The sequence below is a fragment of the Macrosteles quadrilineatus genome, unplaced genomic scaffold, assembly GCF_028750875.1.
Source record: "Macrosteles quadrilineatus isolate MER2022 unplaced genomic scaffold, UCM_ALF_1.0 Scaffold_2__2_contigs__length_208266976, whole genome shotgun sequence".
Taxonomy (NCBI): Eukaryota; Metazoa; Arthropoda; class Insecta; order Hemiptera; family Cicadellidae; genus Macrosteles; species Macrosteles quadrilineatus.
This window is the reverse complement of record NW_026542595.1, coordinates 202,457,129-202,481,089: the sequence shown is the minus strand read 5'-3', so window position 1 is coordinate 202,481,089 and position 23,961 is coordinate 202,457,129. Positions and strand designations below refer to the sequence as shown.

The 23,961-nt window shown below is 36.0% G+C and overlaps 2 protein-coding genes across 2 annotated transcripts in view; one reads left to right on the top strand and one right to left on the bottom strand.

Moving 5' to 3' along the window:
• The window catches only part of LOC128987575 (uncharacterized), a 36,461-nt gene extending 29,411 nt beyond the window's left edge, over positions 1-7,050 (bottom strand). The window contains exon 1 of the mRNA XM_054408497.1: positions 6,889-7,050. Coding sequence (XP_054264472.1) covers positions 6,889-6,926 — 38 coding nt within the window. The 5' untranslated portion in view covers positions 6,927-7,050. The remainder of the gene's footprint in view (positions 1-6,888) is intronic.
• Positions 7,051-12,970: 5,920 nt separating this feature from the next.
• Positions 12,971-19,861, top strand: LOC128987604 (cylicin-1-like). The gene is made up of 4 exons (XM_054408546.1): positions 12,971-13,297; positions 14,218-14,430; positions 15,597-15,724; positions 18,850-19,861. Exons 2-4 carry the CDS (start codon positions 14,228-14,230, stop codon positions 19,752-19,754), a joined length of 1,236 nt encoding a protein of 411 aa, XP_054264521.1. The 5' UTR covers positions 12,971-13,297; positions 14,218-14,227; the 3' UTR covers positions 19,755-19,861.
• The last annotated feature ends 4,100 nt before the right edge of the window (positions 19,862-23,961 follow it).

The window sequence follows — 23,961 nt, the reverse complement described above, 5'->3', positions numbered from 1 at the left end:
AAGACTGAAAAAAATCTTTTGTATGAAGTTCGTGAGCTGGTTTTTTGAGATAGTTTGAACTGCTCTCTTTTGAAGTCGAAATATAAATCTGGTCCTTCTATTCTCACATCCCCATGCCGGCACTGCTTATACTAAATGAGGGGAAATGGCCCCATAATAGGCTGTCATAAGGACGTTGATCACAAAATTTTGACAATTGTTTTAAAAGGAGGATGCCGGAACCAACCCTCATAAACACACTGTCAGGATGGTCATAAGAACGAAGGTGTTTGTCTAGGCCTAATATTAAGCCAAGGAACTTGACACCTTCTGTCGACTCAATTTCCATGTTGTCTAAACGGATAGTTGTGTGTGGATTGCCTTGGAAAAAAAAACGGAGCAATTCAGTTTTGTTGAGGTTGAGATTTAATAAATTGGAGTCAAACCACTGCTTTATGTTACTTGCTTCGATGAATTATTTTAATTCCAATTCCTCGGAAGTTGAGCCAGACAGGGCCAAAGACGTGTCATCCGCAAAAAGACAGATTTCTCCAGCCTCAACACTTAAAGGTAGTTCATTGATATAAATCAGAAACAGCACAGGTCTCAGGACAGATCCCTGGGGAAACCCTCAAGTGACTTAAATGTCCCGAGAGGAGACAAAGGGTTGAAGGAAAGAAAAACACATTCACTTACATGAGAGCAGCACACCACCCCGTCGTAAAATATTGCCCGTTTATCATGTTTGAAACGGAAGTTTATTGAATGTGTCCATGATCAACCTGCACTTTGGGGTAATAATAGGTAGGCCTATTCAGATAGGAATAAGAGAAACATTTTTGGGTGGAGCAACAATATAGAAGTGACTGGGTTGGAGATTGAAATAATAGTGAAGGATGATAGAATAAGTAGGCCTACCGTAACTTGTACTGGTATACAAACTAACTTCCTACATGTTAATCGATAAAAACAATTAATTATTAATTCCAAACTTGAAAGAACATTGGCTTATTAATTTGATAACATTCCCTAGACTGTTTATCTCATCTCTCATTTTTGCAATGAAAAGCATGTACAGTAGAACCTCTTTAATCCGAACCCCTGTAATCCGAACGTCCACTAATCCGAACCCCTCATTGCTGTACTCTATACACAGTAGAGCAGTTCTTTATTGTATACCGGTACTGTATTTAATTTACAGGACTGTTTATTCACCATGTTTACTACTGTATTAAATAAACACTGTATTTTACTTTATAAAACATTTTTTCACTTTTCCCAAAATAATGTTGATCAGTTTCAGCTATTGTTATGTAAAAACAACAAAATATGTTCTGTAATCCGAACTATTCAATAGTCCGAACTACCCCTGGTCCCAATTAGTTCGGATTAAAGAGGTTCTACTGTAGCCTATAGCCTACCAACTAAGTTAACACATTCACGAATAGGTCATAACAAAGCACAGACAAATTTCACTTTGGACAACATCGAAATGTTGTCTCTAGATCAACAGTGCACAGCATGTGATGTTAGCGTGTCACATAATTTCACTCGATCTATGTAGCGGTTGGGCAAGACAGTGTGACAGGGGAAGACAGGGGAATGGCAACGGCAAAATTGGGAATGGTAAAAACGCATCCCGATAAACGGGATAGTACGGTGCCGTTCTACTTAGGCCTAAGTGTTTACATTTTGTTGCTGTGACAAATTATAAGTTACTTAAACATTTACGGTAGCCTACCTAAAACATTAATACTTTCTTATTAAATGGCGACCATACAAAGTAGGCCTAGGTATTTTAAGCCTAGTATGAATGGAGATGAGTGTAGAATGAGTGGCGCGATCTTGTAGTCTTGTTAGTGACTGAGGACCTACAGTTTATGGTGGAATCCAAACCACATTTTTCCCCCTAACTTTGAGTGTATAAATAAATGATTTTTCATTTAATTTAATTTAATTTCATTTTTGCCTTGGTAGGCCTATATACGAATTGGTCTAATCATCAGGATACTGTTTCGGATAGTCGTAGTAGGCCTACTCACTCGTGCGAACGTTAATAATCCACACCAGGGAGTATCGCATCCACAGTGCATGCCTAAATATCCACAATTCTTTTAATAAAAAAATCCCAGGCCTTTGTGATTGGTCAACTGGTGTGAGAAGTTAGCCTCCTTACTAGATTTAAAACCTAAGCCCTAGTCTGGTGTGATTGTAGCAGCACTGGTCACGTTCAATAGACTGGCATGGTTGCTCCGTTGGCTAAGGCCGCGTTTACACCAAAGTTGACAATCAAAAATGACAACCAAAAGTTTACAATTAAATGTTGCTCCTCACTGATTTAGAGCAACTAGGCTAGTGGAAAATTTGTTGCCAAAGAATAGGCACAAAATGAGTCAGTACAGATAGGCTCTACACAGCAGTGTCAAGGATGTCGTCGGACGAAGAAGATGCAATCTATATACCGCGGCTGCTTGTGTCATTATAGACAGCCACTATACAAGAAGTCTGTGACGATATTGGGTGAGACCCTCTTTGATGGCTAGGGATAGGTACAGTGGCAGGATCTCCGAGAAGATGACGTCGATCCGTTGAGTGATGAGCTGAGGTGCAACGGGAGCTTAAAAAACTTCCTGAGAATGTATTGATTTCAAATATTTAATTTCCGTGACCGGACATGACATTTCTATCATCGGGTGGGGGGGTTCAGTTCTCCACAAGCTGCTTGCGCAAAGCGTGTAGCAACTAGTCTTCCACTTTTTGTTGTAACTTAAACTTTCTTTACCGACTCTCCGTGGGAAAACAAAATTTAGCGGAAAACTTGCTTCTCCGCTAGTTGACAACAGAGTAATTGGCTGCATTTTGTAGATAAAGCAACAAGTTTCCGCAACCAGTGGAAAACCGGTGTCAACTTTGGTGCAAACGCGGATTAAGGTTAAGAAACGACGAGTGTGGAGTGTAAGGTTAGTGTTGAGGTCTTTCTACATTCGCGGGTGAATCCCGTAAGTTACATGTACAATCCATAACCTAGCCCTAACTTAATAATAGCCTATGTGGCTTTACCCTAGTCGGTCTGGAGGGCCCAATAAAAACTTGTGTGAACCTGGCAATAACTTGGCAATAAGTAGTACGCCCGCCCGCTAAAATCTATTGCTGGCCGCTTTGCGGCAAAATGCGACCGCGTAACATGAAACCGATGATGTCACCAGATAGAGGACAGTTTAACGGACACAACAGTATCAATATCATGTACCTGGGGAATAAGAAAGGGGGGGTAAAGTCAGCAATAAGTAGTGGGCGCGCCTGAAAAAATCTATTCCCGGCCGTATTGCGGAAAAATACGTCCGCGAGCAATAATAACGACGATGCCAACAGATAGAGGAAACTTCAAAGGACACGACAGTATCAACATCATGTACCTGGGGAGTAATTTAGGGGGGTAAAACCAGCAATAAGTAGTGGGCGCGCCCGAAAAAATCTATTCCCGGCCGTATTGCGGAAAAATACGTCCGCGAGCAATAATAACGACGATGCCAACAGATAGAGGACACTTCAACGGACACGACAGTATCAACATCATGTACCTGGGGAGTAATATAAGGGGGGTAAAACCAGCAATAAGTTGTGCGCGCGCCCTTTCAAATCTATTGCTGGCCGTATTGCGGAGAAATACGTCCGCGAGCAATAATAACTGCGACGCCAACAGATAGAGGACACTTCAACGGACACGACAGTATCAACATCATGTACCTGGGGAGTAATATAAGGGGGGTAAAACCAGCAATAAGTAGTGGGCGCGCCCGAAAAAATCTATTCCTGGCCGTATTGCGGAAAAATACGTCCGCGAGCAATAATAACGACGATGCCAACAGATAGAGGACACTTCAACGGACACGACAGTATCAACATCATGTACCTGGGGAGTAATATAAGGGGGGTAAAACCAGCAATAAGTTGTACGCGCGCCCTTTCAAATCTATTGCTGGCCGTATTGCGGAGAAATACGTCCGCGAGCAATAATAACGACGACGCCAACAGATAGAGGACACTTCAACGGACACGACAGTATCAACATCATGTACCTGGGGAGTAATTTAGGGGGGGGGTAAAACCAGCAATAAGTACTGCGCGCGCCCGATAAAATCTATTGCTGGCCGTATTGCCGAAAAATACGTCCGCAAGCAATATTAACAATGATGCCAACAGATAGAGGACACTTCAACGGACACGACAGTATCAACATCATGTACCTGGGAAGTAATTTAGGGGGGGGGGGGTAAAACCAGCAATAAGTAGTGGGCGCGCCCGAAAAAATCTATTCCCGGCCGTATTGCGGAAAAATACGTCCGCGAGCAATAATAACGACGATGCCAAAAGATAGAGGACACTTCAACGGACACGACAGTATCAACATCATGTACCTGGGGAGTAATATAAGGGGGGTAAAACTAGCAATAAGTTGTGCGCGCGCCCTTTCAAATCTATTGCTGGCCGTATTGCTGAGAAATACGTCCGCGAGCAATAATAACGATGACGCTAACAGATAGAGGACACTTCAACGGACACGACAGTATCAACATCATGTACCTGGGGAGTAATATAAGGGGGGTAAAACCAGCAATAAGTAGTGGGCGCGCCCGAAAAAATCTATTCCTGGCCGTATTGCGGAAAAATACGTCCGCGAGCAATAATAACGACGATGCCAACAGATAGAGGACACTTCAACGGACACGACAGTATCAACATCATGTACCTGGGGAGTAATATAAGGGGGGTAAAACCAGCAATAAGTTGTGCGCGCGCCCTTTCAAATCTATTGCTGGCCGTATTGCGGAGAAATACGTCCGCGAGCAATAATAACGACGACGCCAACAGATAGAGGACACTTCAACGGACACGACAGTATCAACATCATGTACCTGGGGAGTAATTTAGGGGGGGGTAAAACCAGCAATAAGTAGTGCGCGCGCCCGATAAAATCTATTGCTGGCCGTATTGCCGAAAAATACGTCCGCAAGCAATATTAACAATGATGCCAACAGATAGAGGACACTTCAACGGACACGACAGTATCAACATCATGTACCTGGGAAGTAATTTAGGGGGGGGTAAAACCAGCAATAAGTAGTGGGCGCGCCCGAAAAAATCTATTCCCGGCCGTATTGCGGAAAAATACGTCCGCGAGCAATAATAACGACGATGCCAAAAGATAGAGGACACTTAAACGGACACGACAGTATCAACATCATGTACCTGGGGAGTAATATAAGGGGGGTAAAACTAGCAATAAGTTGTGCGCGCGCCCTTTCAAATCTATTGCTGGCCGTATTGCGGAGAAATACGTCCGCGAGCAATAATAACGATGACGCTAACAGATAGAGCACACTTCAACGGACACGACAGTATCAACTTCATGTACCTGGGGAGTAATTTAGGGGGGTAAAACCAGCAATAAGTTATTGCTCGCGGACGTATTTTTCGGCAATACGGCCAGCAATAGATTTTATCGGGCGCGCGCACAACTTATTGCTGGTTTTACCCCCCTATATTACTCCCCAAGTACATGATATTGACACTGTTTTGTCCGTTGAAGTGTCCTCTATCTGTTGGCGTCGTAGTTATTATTGCTCGCGGACGTATTTTTCCGCAATACGGCCGGGAATGGATGTTTTCGGGCGCGCCCACTACTTATTGCTGGTTTTACCCCCCCCCCCCCCCCTAAATTACTCCCCAGGTTCATGATGTTGATACTGTCGTGTCCGTTGAAGTGTCCTCTATCTGTTGGCATCGTCGTTATTATTGCTCGCGGACGTATTTTTCCGCAATACGGCCAGCAATAGATTTGAAAGGGCGCGCGCACAACTTATTGCTGGTTTTACCCCCCTTATATTACTCCCCAGGTACATGATGTTGATACTGTCGTGTCCGTTGAAGTGTCCTCTATCTGTTGGCATCGTCGTTATTATTGCTCGCGGACGTATTTTCCGCAATACGGTCGGGAATAGATTTTTTCGGGCGTGCCCACTACTTATTGCTGGTTTTACCCCCCCTAAATTACTCCCCAGGTACATGATGTTGATACTGTCGTGTCCGTTGAAGTGTCCTCTATCTGTTGGCATCGTCGTTATTATTGCTCGCGGACGTATTTTTCCGCAATACGGCCGGGAATAGATTTTTTCGGGCGCGCCCACTACTTATTGCTGGTTTTACCCCCCCTAAATTACTCCCCAGGTACATGATGTTGATACTGTCGTGTCCGTTGAAGTGTCCTCTATCTGTTGGCATCGTCGTTATTATTGCTTGCGGACGTATTTTTCCGCAATACAGCCGGCAATAGATTTTTTCGGGCGCGCCCACTACTTATTGCTGACTTTACCCCCCCTTTCTTATTCCCCAGGTACATGATATTGATACTGTTGTGTCCGTTAAACTGTCCTCTATCTGGTGACATCATCGGTTTCATGTTACGCGGTCGCATTTTGCCGCAAAACGGCCAGCAATAGATTTTTTCGGGCGCGCGCACTACTTATGGCTGGAGTTATTGCCAGGTTCACACCAATCCAATAAAATGGTGTTCGGCTTGGATTACTGAGTTAATAAGGATTGAACCCGACACCTTTATTCTGGTTGAATATGGACATATTGTGTTGAAAAACATAGGCCCTTAGTTTTAAGTTAGGCTACCTTACGATGTCATAAAAGGACATAGGCCTACTTTTGCCTAGCTTAGCCTAGGTTACAAAGAATTTTGCATGGTCAAAGCTTTGGGCTGGGAACAGGCCTAGCCCTGTTCCTAAAAATTTAGTTAAAATTATACTAAGCATTTTAATACAGCCTAGGGCCTATATCTAGTCTAAAAATTCCTTAGGCCTAGGCCTAACTTAGCCTAGTTCAAAACTGTTTATGACCTACCTTTGTTTTTTTCCTGAACTAACGGCAGTTTCATCCATTATGGTTCAAGATTTAGTCTAATTTATCTTGTCATGTGCCAAAGAGCCAACATCCAATATCATTATTCGTTAATAGTGTCGGTTCTGTTTACAAAAAGCTCTAACCCTTAAGTTAAACCAGACCAGTTAGAGGTTAGAGTTAGAGGAACTAAAAAAGTAAAGATAAAAAAGATCCAGTTCCAGTTCCCCAGTCCGTATCAGCTGACAGCTGTTACCTCTAGCTCTGTTTTTTTTTTTTCTATTACACTACACACTTTGTTTATAGTTAGTTGTCGGTTGGACCCAACGTGTATATAAAGCGGTGGGGCACACGGAAGATTTCTCAGGTGCCGTTTGACGTCACTAACTGCTGACGTCACTAACTGCTGACGTCACTAACTGCTGCGTCTGAAGATACAGACAATTTTATAATTTTTCTATTATTAAATTAAACTGTCATAACCTAACCAAACGTGCTGATAATGGACAAATCGAATAAAGGTTTACTAATCTAAAAAATAGTTTTGTTCATAAAATAAAATTATAAATGCCTAAAATTCAAAAACTAAAACTAAACTGTCATAACCTAACCAAACCAACCAAACTTGCTGATATGAAAAAAATTGTTGACAAAAAGTTGGTGCTACCAGCGGGATTCGAACCCGGTACATACGGATTATCAACCCGCCACGCTATCCACTACACCACAGAGGCCAATTTGCTCAAAACCGTATCGTTCAATCGTTGCGGTATTGGTGTTCCCTCACAGTGACGTCAGCAGTTAGTGACGTCAAACGGCACCTGAGAGATCTTCCGTGTGCCGTTTTGGTATACAAAGCCGTCTGGTGAAATCTAGCAGAAAGCACGGCGGAGCTTCATTTCCTTGTCCAGTTCCTACGGAGGCGTTGGTTATAGCATTAAATGTTATAGGAAGCAAGTATCTGATCATCGATGCATCTTCCGACAAAATATAATTTACGGGATTTGTAATCAATGGCTTCACCATGTTTTGTAAAAAGTATCCCCATACTATGCAAATATTTGTCTAATTTGATTTAATTTTTTTTTTTTTTTTAATAGGTACCAATATTTATTTCCTATAGCATTAGATTTAACGATAATTATTTAGGTTTACTGCTACCGGGAAGATAGGGAAGGCTAGAAAATATGTACTGTCTACAACTGCTAGAATACTAGGTTTACAATGCAACTGTCTGATTATTAATGATTATTATTATTATTGATAGCAATATTGAGCGGAGCTAGCATTAAACCAATAGTACTGTACTTTTATATAAAGTCCAAGTGCTACATATCTGTTTCTCGTAAATGAGATTAAATACTTGCAGTTCCCAATGTCAATGGTTTACAATGCAGTTGTCATCTGCTTGAAATATTGGGAGGAGTTACGATTGATGATTATGCAAGGAACGGTAAGAATCTCAAGGTTTTTGAAAGTTTCCTCACAAGATTCCCCAAAGCTCAGTCCCACCATACACCTCAAAGCTTTCTGTTGAAGGACTAGAAATTTATTTATGTTTGTTTTAGTAGTGTGTATCCCTATATTTACTTTTGGTCAAAGTTGATTCCACTGCATTACAAAATATTTAGTCCTAAATAAAGTTAGGGGCATTTCAAGGATCATTCAATCGTTACGTACTTTCAGTTTCAGATTAGCTAGATTGAACTTAGAAACTGAAGAAGTTTTTAAAACTATATATTGGCCATTGTATTCTTGTTTATGAAATCTTCTTTTTTATAAAAGCTAAGGAGAAGTATCCTAAGGAGATAATCCTGAGGAGGATATCCTAAAGATGGGGTATCCAAAGGAGGTTATCGTTAAGGAGGGATACCCTTAAGAAGGATAACCTTAAGGAGAGATATCCTTAAGAAGGGCATTCCTTAAGGACAGGTATCCTTAAGGAGGGTTATCCTTAATAAGGGATATCCTTAATAAGGGATATCCTTAAGGAGGGGTATCCTTGAGGAGGGTATCTTTAAGGGGAGTATCCTTAAGGAGGGTTATTCTTAAGTAAGATATCCTTAAGGAGGAGTATCCTTAAGAAGGGTATCCGTAGAAGGGGTATCCTTGTGGAGGGTATCTTTAAGGAGGGTTTCCTTAAGGAGGGATATCCTTAAGGAGGGGCATCCTTATGGAGGGGCATCCTTATGGAGGGGCATCCTTAAGTAGGGGTATCCTTAATGATTTCATCCTTAAGGAGGGAATCCTTAAGGAGGGTATCCTTAAGGAGGGTGTCCTTGAGGAGGGCATCATTGAGCAGGAGTATCCTACAGGAGGTACGCCTTAAGAAGGGGTACCCTTAAGGAGGATTTCCAAAGGAGAGGTATCCAAAGGGAATAACCTTAAGGAGGGATTCTCTTAAGGAGGGATACTCTTAAGGAGGCCATCCTTAAGGAGAGGTATCCTTAAGGAGGGTATCCTAAGGAGGTCACCCTTAAGGAGGGTATCAAATGGAGGGGTACCCGAATCTTAAGGATGCCCTCCTTAGAATATCCTACTTATACCCATCTTTAAGGATACATTTATAAAGGATACCGCTCCTTAGGATATTCTCCTTAGGATACCCTCTTTAGGATACCCTCTTTAGGATACCTCTCCTTACCTTTTATAAAATAGAAGAGTACAGAAACAAGAATAAGATGGTTCATAAACTTTTAAAGTCTACTTCAGTTTCTAAGGTCAATCTAGCTAATCTGAAACTGAAATTACATATTGATTGAATGATCCCTGAAATAACCCAAACTTACTTTTGACTTAATATTTTTAATGCAGTGGAAAACAACTTTGGCCAAAAGTGTGTAGTTTTCTAAAACTGGTTTAAGAGGAAATTACAAATATATTGTTAAGTTTATTATGGTGTTCTAAGTAAAAAGAAAAATTGGTGCTGTGCCGTTCAGTAGTTAGGGTAATACGGTACTTAACTTCAAAAACGTTTTAAAACGTTTTGACCCACCCTGTAAATACGGTTAAAGATAACTCACTTTTTCTTGTACCAAAATGATCGGGTTATTAGACCTTTAAATTGATGTATTACACAACCTTAAGGAAGATATCCTAAATTAGGGGTATCCTTAAGGAGAGTATCTTTAAGGAAGGTATCCTTAAGGAGAGATATCCTTATGGAGGTTATCCTTAAGGAGGGGTATCCTTAAGGAGGTCATCCTTAAGGAGGGGTACCCCTAAGGAGGATACCCTTAGGGAGGGGTATCCTTCATTAGGGCTATCCTTAAGGAGAGATATCCTTAAGGAGTGTATCCTTAAAGAGGGGTATCCTTAAGGAGGGCTTGAGGAGGGTAACATATCACATGCACTAAAACCGGTCAAGATCTATATATATAAAATCCAATGTATATATGTTTGTTTGTTTGTTTGTCCTTTATGGACTCCGAAACCGCTCAATAGATTGTAATGAAACTTTCAGGCATTATTAAGCACCAAGCATGGTAAGCACCATGGCATGGTGGCATGGTGGCATTCAAGGATGGTTTTGAATGAGCATTTGACATAAAACCACATTAGGACAGGACGCCGTCTGTCGGACCAGCTAGTATTAAATACAGGTAACATAAAATTTCGTCATGATAGAATTTAGGTTAATTTTAAGTATCATATGGTGAATCGATTGCATATTGCTTCCCGGTATATTTTCTAGTGTGGAAACGCACCACCGTTGTCTAAATACTGACTAACATTATCTTACGAGCTGGACAATACGACGGATAAATAAAAAAAAGTTAGAGCTAGAGGACGTCTTGAAACAAAGGAATAAGAATTTTTTTCACACATTCAGTGATATTTTTCTCAGGGGGATAAAGAAAAAAAGCTAGGAGACAAAAGAAAATCACTCTTAAAGGTTTATAAGCACACCAAATAAACGGTCTTTATTAGTAACAATATAATGCCACAAATTCAAACTCAAACAACCGGACAACCGAGTAGAAATCTCGGAAATTATAATATTTCTGGAACTATGGGGACGCAAGTAGGCAAAAGAACATCTTAAATATAAAAATATGGACCTAAATACAAAAATGTAGAAAAAATATAAAATAAAAATATACCAAAGCTAAAAAATAAAAGTATATTTTTTCAAAAATTCTTCCTAGTGTTTAATATATGCATACAAGTAACTTATTTCAAATATATTAAAAAATATTCGATATAAAGGTTTTGTACCAACAAGAAAAACAAAATTATTTTTTGCTTAGCTAGTGCAGAATAGCTATTAATACTTAATATGCTATTTGCTCTAAAGTTATTCTCATTTCTAAATTGAGCATCTTTCTTTCTACTCTAATTGATTATGTTATCAACCGAAATAAAATGTACTGTGTATTTCCTAAAATTAAAAATATGCAAACTATACTTACCCTACCAATCTTTCTAGAAAGTGTTTTTCACGAAAAAAAGATAAAGTTGTTCACATTTTTAATTCTTCACTTACACTCATATCAGTAAAAACTAACACTATGGGCTACTAGCTGGGAATTTAGAATGTGTGACCAAAGAAATACTGATATGATCATAACCAGTGGCAGATGAAACGATGTATCAGTCATACATCCATCATTAAAGAGATAAGCCTGTCTGGTTTAAATACTTATCCATTAATTTTCACTTGATTTCCAATTAATTATAGATTGTTCAGTGTAAGTTTTGTTTTTACTTGTACCTTGTATTTAGAAAGAAAGTATTGTGTTTATGTCAAATATCAGTATTTTAAAGGGAATTCTTACTAATTGTAATCTAGCTTTTACCTGTGTCAAGCACGTGAGAGACAATTTAAATCGGTTCACTGTGGAGTTTTAAATATTGAATTATTATTGATATAAATTTTAGGCAGCCATCGTATAAATATAATGAATGAAGATATGGAAACAGTTTGAAATAATTACACATAAATTTTCAATTTTATATCTGAATACATAAAACTGTTGTTTAATCAACTTAATACAGTGCTACTGGTAGCTCCATTTGTACTTTTTCGTAACAAGTTCTAGGATTCTAACAAAATAAAAATGGATGACACTGAAAAAAGTCCAAACCAAAAATTGATAGATGACATTGAATACACCAAAAACATTTTGAAGGAGCAAAGAAAACTTGAAAGAGAGTCAGAAAGTTCCAAGTCTTGGCTACCAGACAAGTTTGACAACTCTAAACATAACCAGGGTGGAAGGTATTGGAATAAAAGGTATAAAACTCCATGGGAGGCTGGAGAAAGAAACTATGGAAATGAACGCTCAAGGAGAAAAAGCCCAAATTATAATAATTTCAGAAAGAATGATTTCAGACATCCGAATGATTTTTATGATGAGAACCGAGAAAATAAAAGACCTTACAAAGACTACGAAAACAAAACTTCTTATGGAGATGACGATAACAGACAGTTTCGTAAATCATGGAAAACTAATTCATATCAATCTAACAACTGGAAGTGGAATGACGGTAACAGGAATACGAGGTATAACGAGAATACACATTTTAATAGAAATTATACGAAATCAGATAGTTACGATAAATTTCCTAGAAGGTCTAGGGAAAACGGAGGAAGATCATATGATAAGTCATCATTTTCTAAGCATAGGGTAAAACAATGGGACCATGATAGTGAATCTGATTTTGAAGGGGCAGAATCTCAACATGATGGTTTGGAAGAGTACGAAGACAAAGAACATGCTAGAGACAAAAATAATGTTAGGTCAAACAATGACATTGAAGAAAACAAAAAAGAACCCGGTGAAACCCGTGAACAAGGAAATGAAAAAACTCAACAAGATGACAAGCTTGATAAGTTTCAAAGTTACGGAGAACCAGGTGATGAAAATAATGTAAAAAATGGGACGGTTGGGGACAGTACCCCCTCTGATAACACAGGAAGTAAAAAACAAGTAAAATGGAAATTAGATGATGAACACGAAGAAGAACAATTTGGCGAAAATGGTGAAATTCCAAATGAGAAAACACAAGTGGAAAGAACGCATACAAAGTTTGAAAATCGAAAAGAAAAATTTAAATCCCAGGCCGCTGATGACATTTCGAAATGGGATAGAAGTGGTGATGATGAATTGGATGAAAATGAATTCAGAGGTAAAAGACAGTTCAAACAAAGATGGAATGATTCAAAAGAAAACCGTCCAAGCTGGAAATGGAGAGAAAGAGATCAGATTTCCCCCGGCAACCGCTATTCAAACTATAATGACAGAAGAGATTGGAAATCTAATAAATACAGAGATGAGTCAGATTTTGATACAAATAAGGATCGAAGAATTAAAAACTACGATCAAAAATCTCAGTACAGATCTGGATACTCAAAACTTGAAGAAAATATATACAAAAACAGAGATGACATAAATCCTCGTAAAACTAGGTAAGAACAAAAAAAACTTATTCTAAAGGGTCCTGAGTAGGGGTTTAAATTGTAAGGGAAAATATCGAGATTAGCCATAATCACAATTTTTGTGATTTTAATAATTTGTATGATACCCATTTAAAATATTAATATTATTTTTGTTATTGCTAAACATTTAATGCCAGTTATCAATTTTATCAAACCAAAGTATAAAATTATTATTCAAAAGAGTGATACATAAACATAACTTTCGATTAAAAATAATTTCCACAATGCCTTCTTAAAAACCCTGCTCAACTATAAAATAATTTAAGAAACATTAGAAAACTAATTTGCACAGTACAAAATGTGGTACTTTCCTGTTAAAGGGAACATTCATTATTATCGATTATTTTTTCTCGATCTATCGATATTAACAATATTGAAACATATCAGCTGACAACTACGATAAATAAATATTTTTCAGAATCAACAAACAATAATTAAAAAAAAAAATACTGAAATGAAACTGTTCTAAACTAACCTAACAAAACTAACCAAACTTGATGTAAAATTAGAAACTCCGTTTAAAATTCTCCACTTGTCTTTTCTGTTACAAATGGAATTTTTTAATGATACAGCAAGTTTGGTTGGTTATGTTAGGTTAGGTTAGAACAGTTTCATATGTAGACTATATTATTTTAGCTTAGCGATCGGCTTTCAATTTGTAATGTATCGTAAAGGAAAACAAAATATCGATATATCGAAAAAAATATCGATAATAATGAATGTTCCCTTTAACAGGAAAGTACCCAAAATGTTTACAAAATACCAAATTAAACCATCTATTCAGTTTATAGGTAATAACCACAAACCTTTTTGAATAGTTTGGTTACACGTCACACGTACCCTTTAAAAAGATAATTAAATCAATTAAATTAATGTTGTTTTTTATTCAGGCCAAGGCCAATGTCAATGGTTAAAAGACAGGAATGGAAAGCTCCTAGCACAAAATGGGGGAGTGGCGCACCATTAAAGCTTCCTGTGAAGTATATCTTCTGTCTGCCAACCTATAGAAATCGGTGTTTCAATCTGAAACAATGCACCAGAGAACTGCTTTATCTGCATGAAAGACACACATGTACTAAAACCTGTCCAGATATTAAATACAGGTAACATAACATTTTGTCATGATGGAATTTAGTATAATATTAAGTATCAAACTTGAACAAAAATCTGAAATACCGGTGTGTTTATTAAACACTCCTTTTAAAAACAGAGGTCATATTAGTGAATCATTTTAGAAAAGTAGTTTAGTGGATTACTGTATAAAAATTTAATAGATTTATTTAGACCCTAAAGTAGGCATAAAATTGCATGACGCTTATGGACATGGCTGACATAGTCCATCAACAGAGGGTGGTGCTTTTAATTACCTAAATGTAAAATACAGTAACATCTTAATCAAGCCAAATTCTAAGAATATTCTATAGTCAATTTAGCAAATTTTATGCCACATACACCATCAAGGGTAGTACATTTTCATAGAAATAAGAGAGGTGAAAGTTTTTAAAATAATACTATACTTTTTTGTCCTAGGACGCTAGGCACGAGCCCGGAATTGTTTTTTATATTACTTCAGCCTAGACCTAGGGGTTACGGCAATATCACTGAGATAAAATCCATTGGTGATTTAGCGGGGTTTGAACCCGGGACCCCAGGAACCGGAGTCCCGTGCTCTAACCACTAGACCAGCTCGCTCCCAAAATAAAATAATACTATACTAGACAATTTACTAATACTAATACTATAATAGTACTTACTGCACCACGTGAACTCTATAAACTGGTATGTTTGAATTTGAATACTGTACAAAATTGGCCACAGCTAGAAAAGATGACATGTCTACTTTGGTATCCAAATACCTTGAGTTAAGCTTCTTGCTCTTTCTTAAACAAAATAAACTCCACTAAAACTAAAATACATAAATTTAGTGGTGTCTTTAATTTTTTGACTATTTTCGCAATTTAGTCCCATTACCAGTGATATTGGCTAATTATAAAATTCTCCTGGTAAAACTCAGGCAAGTATCTTTCAAGTAATAAACTAACGTTGCGTTATATTTAGAATAATACAAGATTCGTAGCTATTCTTGTGATAAATATTCTTTAAAAGTTGTTTTTGGATCTTCGTTTTTTCCTCAACTCATCTACAGTTATTAATGGTGATGAACATATTTCAGTCGTTAACATGTTAAGACTTGGCCATACATTAAGTGATAAAATTTATAAATTAATCTAATTTTTTTCTGTACAGTAAATTATTTAATGTCCACCAGTTTCTTCATTGGAAACAACGGAACGGTGTATGAGTGCAGAGGGTGGGGAACTAGGCCAGGACTGCCAAAGCAGTACGAAAAAATAAACAAATCCAGTTTGTTCATCGCTTTTGCAGGGAAATACAATGGTAAGCAAATTTTGCCAATAAAAGTTCCATCCCATTTAGTAATTATAATATAAAATTACACTTCTCAATTCATTATTGTAATACTATGCATGATTATTAGAGTTCATGCCAATGACTGACATGGTTTATAAGAACGAAAATACAGAGTATTTACAATTATAATTACGAGGAAATTTTAATGACTCCTCGAGGATTACGATTCAATTATCGAAAATAATTTAATTTCATAAAATGGGAATCATCTTCAAAAACTACACGAGCCTTTAAATTTGTAATCCCTGTCGTCACTAATTAAAAAGATAATGTTTAAATTTGCTTATAAAAATATGTATTTACCAATCAATCGATTGTTTTCTGTAACACAAAATAGTAGTGTACTCAACAATCGCAAGAGTTTTTACCACAAAATTAGAAAATTGAGAACATCTACGAGTGTCGTAAAGTCTCTTTACGTGAGTTGCGTTCGCTATTTTACCTACGACCGTTTTTAGCGAATTTCCCATATAGGTAGGGAATAAGCTATTACCGTAGTACTCATGGTAAGACCTGGACCCGGGACCGATTTTTTTTTCGTTTTGAGGTCCCTAGAGACCAAAAACACCATCCGTTCAAATTCATATATATATATATATATATATTTATATATATATATATTTATATATATATATTTATATATATATATATATATGTGTGTCCGTTAGCGCGATAACTCTAGCAAAAATGATCCGATTTTGATGAAATTTGCTACAAACATGTAAACCTACGTTTATTCGAACGAGTTCGCGAACCAGCATGATCGGACCATGGAAACAGGGGTTTATGGGGGCTTTTATGGGGTAAAAATGGGGTTTTCCTATTTTTGACACAAAAAACATAAAATTTTGAAATTTCTTTCCAAACTATTTTGTAGAGCTTAAAAAAACAAATAATTTAGTATATTGAAGCGTTATAATGCGCCTAATGGTTACGGAGAAAATTCCAAAAAATTGTTAATTTAAAATTCCCATGTTATTCTTATGGAGAATAAGTAAACCGTTGTAGTGTGCTTGTTTATTAACATATTTTGCCCAAATTTGGAAAATGTTTTTATTTCTTACTAACTATTAACATTTTACATAAAAAAACACTTTTACCCTCCCTGTTGCAGCAAACCTAAGTATGTGTTAAACTGATTCTATTTAAATAGGGAATAAATGTGATATTTTTAAGGAGACATTTTAGTCTAAATCCAATCAGGCAAATGGAAATTCGCTTAGTCTGCAGGTTTGCTGCGGCGGGGGTATTTTTTATTACTAACAATCACTACTTGATAACTTCTAAGAAAGGTTCTATTTTCGTTTATAACTTCTCATTGCCACTGATAGTGGACGTAACGACTTATTACATTAGGCTTAACAGCTGATAAGTTAACATTCAAAATATTACAATTTTTCATATTTTCTCTCAATCCTTGAACCACATTGGTCCATTAATAGTGCTGTAAAATAAATAAATCAATGCGTTAAGGTAAACAAACAATGAGGTAGGCCTAAAGTGAATTACTATTCAATTCTAAGAACTGAATTGAAAAGGCCTGTTTAAAAAGCAGTCGAAAGTAAAATTATTTTACAGCAGTTTTTTTATACTAGGCTTTTAAATGCAGTTCTTAGAATTGAAAAGATCCACTTAATAGTATTGTTTACTTACTTTACCCAACCCGCCATGTTAAACTTCCCTATCCCAAGCGTGATGTAAGCAACTTATTTACTTCACGAGTGAAGTAAAGTTTCAAAAACTTACTCAGGGAAGTAATGAAACCTATTTAAATAACATTAAGTGCTCAACTTAAAAAATATACCTCTATGGAGTTAACGACGTTCAACGCTAGAAATCAGCTGTGCACTTGTCAAGAATCAATTTTCCTAACCTAGCTTTAGTTTATAAAAGAACGTTTACTGTTAGAAGATGAGTGAAATGGGTAATGCAAAATATTGTACAGGGTGGGGCAATGAAAGCGCCCCAATTTATAAACGGTACAAACTCAATAATATTCACCCTATGGATATAAATAGCACACCAAAACACAGCTTATCTTTTGCTATTTTAACTTAAAAAAAGTCATTTTTCCATTTCTTGAGAACAAAATCCTACAAGTGACTTCATTGTCCTACTTGAAATTCCTTTTTAGCCACTTGAAACTCCATCAAATACTCCTCCAGCACTTCTTCAGGAATCACTTTAGTTTTTGGACTATCCTTAGCTTCGGTTCAAGCAAATCTGTGGGGTGACTTTGAAAAACCTAGAACGTCAAGTAGCTTATTTCACTTTATATTTCAACAAAAAAAGCTTCCAGGCAAATCTCTTCGGACTTTGAGTTACTGGGACTCATATTCTTTTAAGATTTGCTGGTGTAAGAGTTTTGCGGCACCCACCGATTATTTTTTTGTTTAAGCGATTGTCTTAAATAATTTTACCCAGTTCAACATTGTTTTCCAATCTGGAACAGCGCCATGTTGACCAAGGATGGAATACGATCCAAACAATCTCTGGGTTTTTGCACAAGAACCACTATTTTATAAATAGGTTTCCACATCAAAATCTCAGTATTAATAGCCTCAGGCATAATATTTACTAAAATGGCATGGTTTAATTGATGTTTTAAGCACAGCTGATAATTCATTGTTGCAACAATTAACATGTGACAGATAAAACAAATTGCAGCGTTCTCATTGCCTCACCCTGTACATAACCCCCTGTATATTGTCGGGTCAGGTAAAAAATCTTGTACGTTCCACGATATTATGCAACTCGCTTCCGCTCGTTGCATCACAATCAGTGGCAATGAGAGGTTATAAACGAAAACATAAAATCTCTTAGACGTCATGAGTAGTGATTGGGAGTAATTAAAAAACAGCCGTAGATAAAGTAGTGTGCACAACTCGTGTAACTAGACTTTAAGACAATCGTAGAAGTTTTAAAGGCATTGGCCAAGGTTCGTACAGGTACCTTACAAATGTTTTACTCGCGTCTTAAAGATTGTCTTTACGCGATCGATGCGTAAACTAGTAAAATTCACAAGCCTTATCAACAAACATGTCAATATTATTGTAATTTCATTAACTAACTCAATGAATCCTTTTCTTTAGAGTACAACATCCCAGACAAGATGATACATGCAAGAGATTACGTGGTTGAGTACGGTCTCAGGCATGCACTGATAGACAAGAACTATGTCATACGAAGTGCTGTAGATCGCGCAAACATGTCCAGCTCGGAACTCGACGAAGGTCAGAGGAGTGATGATCATCAGCGAAGTGATGACTATAGTGAGGAAGGACACGGCCAATGGGATGAACGAAGAGATAGAATGAGTCATGACAGAAGAGACAGACGAAGTGACGAGCTAAGAGATGGACGAAGAGATGAACGAAGAGATGGACGAAGAGATGAACGAAGAGATGAGCGAAGAGATGAGCGAAGAGATGAGCGAAGAGATGAGCGAAGAGATGAGCGAAGAGATGAGCGAAGTGATATCCGAAGAGATAGACGAAAAGATGAGAAAAGGGACGAGCAAAGTGATGTAAAGGATAAGCGAAAAGATAGACGTAAAGAAGAGCAAAGATATAGTCAAAAGGAAAAGCACGATGAAGAGAAGAATGAAAAAGGAAATGACCTCCTAAATACTCAAGATGAACAATCTGAGGATGACATTCACGGAAATGAGGATCAAAATGATCACGATGATCAAAAACACGATACTGATAAACTAGATGATAGTGAACGAGATAATGGGGACAAATATGATTGGGAAAAAGATGATGACTGGGAAAAAGATGATGATGGTCATCATGATGATGATGATGATAATTATCAAGATAATAAAGAAGGGGAAATCAGTGAAAACTCCGCAGGGTCAAGCTGGGCCGATGGCTTTAACAGTATTTCAACAATCTCCGGTAGCTCTGTGAAATCATTTGAATCCTACAGTTCCTCATGGGATGTAAGTTCAGGAGAACTCACTGATGGAGTAAAAATGGAGGAGATCAAGTAGAACACTTTCCAAGACTACAAGTAAAAAAAATCACTATTGTATGCGTTAGATATTTTTATTCAACTAAGACTCTTATAGCCTTAAGCTACTGTTTTTTATACGGTGACATCTTGTGAAAAATAAATGAAAAGCTTTTGATGAATAAAATAGTACTAAAGTTTGTTATGCGTTCTGTTGTTATCAGATTATTTATTAGCTGTAGTATTATGAACAAATGCTTGTATCATAATGATGATTTTACATCTTCTGAAAGTAATTCTGTAATAGATATCACTGTAAATTCATTATAAATTATAATTTTTCCATGAGTTCTCTGCCTTGTACATGGTTATGAGATAAAACAACACAATAATTGATGAACGAGTAGTACGCAGCACTTTTTGAAACGCCATACAAAATTGCTTCAAAAACTAAATTGTTTTAAAATTGTAATAAAGAACTAGCTTGAATTTCTTCCAACTTAAAAGTTAAGTTTTTGTTGTGCTTAACGAAAAGTGCTTAAAGAATGATAGGAGATAAGATGATACTATTTTACAAGGTTTTTCATTGTAAAGGGAAGGTTCCTTTTAATTATCTTGAGGATTAAATTGACACTCCAGACATGTCTGGATATAATTCATCTCGTTTGGTTCAAACTAAGACCAAACCGTAAAATATCGATTAATATTAGACGAATATATTCTTTAACTACTATTGAAACTATGTGTGTTCCTACATTTGTCTTAAACAAACTGTTTTGAAACATACCTTCACGTTGACTACTATATTCTTAAAATGTATTTGGTCGTCACAAATTTATAAATAATAGTTGAGAATCAAAAATAAGTCCCTTATAATCAATATTCTTAATACTAATTACTTAAGACCCATATAAATATTTAACTATACAAAATTTGGACAAATAAACCCTATGATTGCAATGAAAAATATATAATATATAAAATATAGTACATTTTTCAATATATGGACTTTGTTTAATGTACTTTGTTTAACATGTGCTATTCCTACTAAAAAATACAACGATACATTTGCAGACAGATATAGATGGAGAGGGAAAGAGTACATAAACTACCAAAGAAAACAGTTTGTTAAAGTGACTTTCCAAATATAACTTCTTGAGCCGGCAAATGTTTCAGTACTTGTCTTGTCAATAGTTTATACATTCAGGTGAGGCAACAGAGAAACGACTTTTATCTCTTTGTTTCACATTACAACAAATCTATTTTTCATGATGGAAGTAGTTTTGTTACCTGACTGTGTGTATTCATATTCTTCATAAAATGGAGAGTTTTTAACGTTTTTGTTTGTGTTCGTCCAGTTAAAAAAACATAATGTCGTAGACATATTTGACCAGAACTCAGAACGAACGTTCAAAGAATCCGATCCACAAAAGTATTTTGCTATATTTTCAATTTTTAACAACCTAATGTATTTCGTGATAGATTCTAGAGCAGGATCAAAAAAGAACTCATGTTTTAGTCCTTAGCTCACGCATTGTTTAAAGAATTTCATTATTGTTATTATTTTCCATTGAATATTTTTAGGTTAGGTCTGTCGATGAATAGAAACTAACTGACGTTCTATGAATTGTTATCATATTTGCTAAATTTTCAAAAAAGCTGAACATATTGTAAATAAAATTTTGAAAAAAGAATGCGTTGTTATACTTCATAAGTTGTAAATTGTTACTTGATGTAGAATATTGAAATGTTGACATTATAATAGGACCGATGGAAAAAAAAATTTCGCATTGTGTATCCTGGCCTTAGATTAATTAACTAACCATCACACTTGTTTGCCATTGGTTTCTTTGTTAAATACTGGCTTCGCCAAGCAACATCAAACAAGGCATCTGTCAAGAGTTTGGGAATATTTACTCCATCCTATTTTGAATTTGAGCAATGTTAGAAAAGTTTTAACCCTCCCCCTCCCAACTCTGCCAAGACATTAAGAATATAAATTACTGTAGAATACATTACTACGAGCTAGTTTGGCTTAACTACGTTCACAAATAGGTTTACCTTATTACGATACGTTATGTCTTGAAACTAATATTTATAAGCTAGGTAACTTTTTTGGTTTTAGTTACAAGTGGTATTTTTCACAATAGGCTTATTCTTAGAAGCTATTTCATCATTCCGTAAAGCTTGATTTTATCGGATAAATGTATGTTTATGCCTAGAAATCTTTTGAACCTTGTTAATACATAATAATAAAGCTTGATTTCATCGAATAAATTTATGTTTTTGCCTAGAATTGTTTTTGTTAACCTTGTTAATAGATAAATAATATTTGGTTTTGAACGTTGCTAAAATATTTCAATGCAATATGTGACCAATAACACTGAACATATATCACTAATGATCAATGTAAATGTATAATGTTTTTAGACTTGGAGAACCGATGTCTCTTTTCACCTTCTTGAAGTAAAAATTTAAAAATATTTTACAGGACCAAAAACTAGTTCTTGGCAATATTAAAATTCTTTCAAAGGAAACAATAAACAATATTGATTTCGAGACAGCATCAGTTTTTAAACAAAGTTTTAAAGAAGTAAATTGCAGCTCACAACTTCTCACAACTTCTAGAAGTTCCTTATCTTGGGATGTTTCTTTAGTGAAACAGACTAACTTGAGGTTTCTTTCTCAGTGTTGATTTATGTTTGCGGAACCAAAAAATGTTAATCTTAAGTAGAGGAAAACAATATTTTGGAAGGCTTTAGTACAAGTACATTAAAATTAATTTTCATAAATTTTAGTGTTGGATTATTGAATCTAAACAGAAAAACATTAGGCCTACTGAATCTTTATGTAAAATAATACTACTCTTAATCGATTATTTGATAACGAGCTCGGTTTTAGTAAACGAAATATACTTTTAAAGTAAAACCTTATTATACCAGTAATCCGTGTGTGTTTATCAAACATATTCCACTTAAATTTATATTCAAATAATAACACAAGAAAATAATTGATATCCCAACATGAGAATATATAAATAAAGCAAATATTTCCTCATAACAATCCCCAGTCAAAACTCAACTCAGTTTACGTTCTATTTAAATTTTCTTAGTACCCTAAATACCCAATAATTTTGATAATAATATACATATAACTGTAAAGTGTTTAAAAGTATAAAAATATAATTTTTCGGAAAAATATTCCTAAACCATTTTACATATTATTGTGAAAGTAGCTTATTTCCCATATGGGAAATTCGCTAAAAGAAATTCCTAGACAAAGTAATTGTTGAAAGGATGTTTAACTTTACAAAATTACCAATTGTAGTTAGAAACTCAATCTACACGTATTTTAGGCAAATTATAATGTAATCTTCAAATTAGGTATCATGCTACATTTTCGTTTCTTTGTGTTAAGAAAACGTGTTAATAGTGTTTTTGATATTATAGTCATAAAGTAAGTGAAAAACATAAAAAGTACAATTAAATGAATGTTAATTGACTCCTATGGATTATAATCTCAAATTTAATACGTTTTGAATGTCAAACAGTAAGCACTTAATAACTCATCTACATACCTACATAGTGTAAAATATTTTCAAGAAAATCGGAATTTAAAAAATAATGTTAATTTCAGGAATAATTGTTTAAATTTGTTCAAAGACTTAAAATTAAATATAGAGTAAGTTTATAAGTTTTATATCCCTAAGCTCTACACAACTCTAATGTAAGTTGAAAAACTTACTCTGTAATTTACTTTAAAAATAAATTTGCAGGCCCAATACTTGAAAAAGATAGTTGTTAATGTCTGTTTGAAATAAACCGTATCAATCATAAACATTTGGATGTAGCGAAACATTTCCTAGAGGATCTCCGCTTGAAGGAAGATGTTTTGCTCGATAGCAGATAAAACTTTTGCTATTTCCTTCCGATCGAACATTAAGTTTTTCATAGATGCTGGCCAATAAATGAAAACCTTTCTTTTGTATGGAAGCCAAGTTCGAATATCAATCGATATGCGAAAACATAACCAGTAATACAGCTGATCAGTTGACAATTTAAATTGTTGATCCGACTTGTTCCTGTTGATACTAGCGTATTCTTAAACCTAAGTTGATGGAAGTTAAGGGGAGGTCGAATAAATTGATTTAAAAATGAAAGTTAGTGAAAGTGGAGTTGACGAGATGGAAATAAGAGCACAAACTGTTTGTGCTAATATTTTGCCACCAAAATCAAAACAAAAGTATG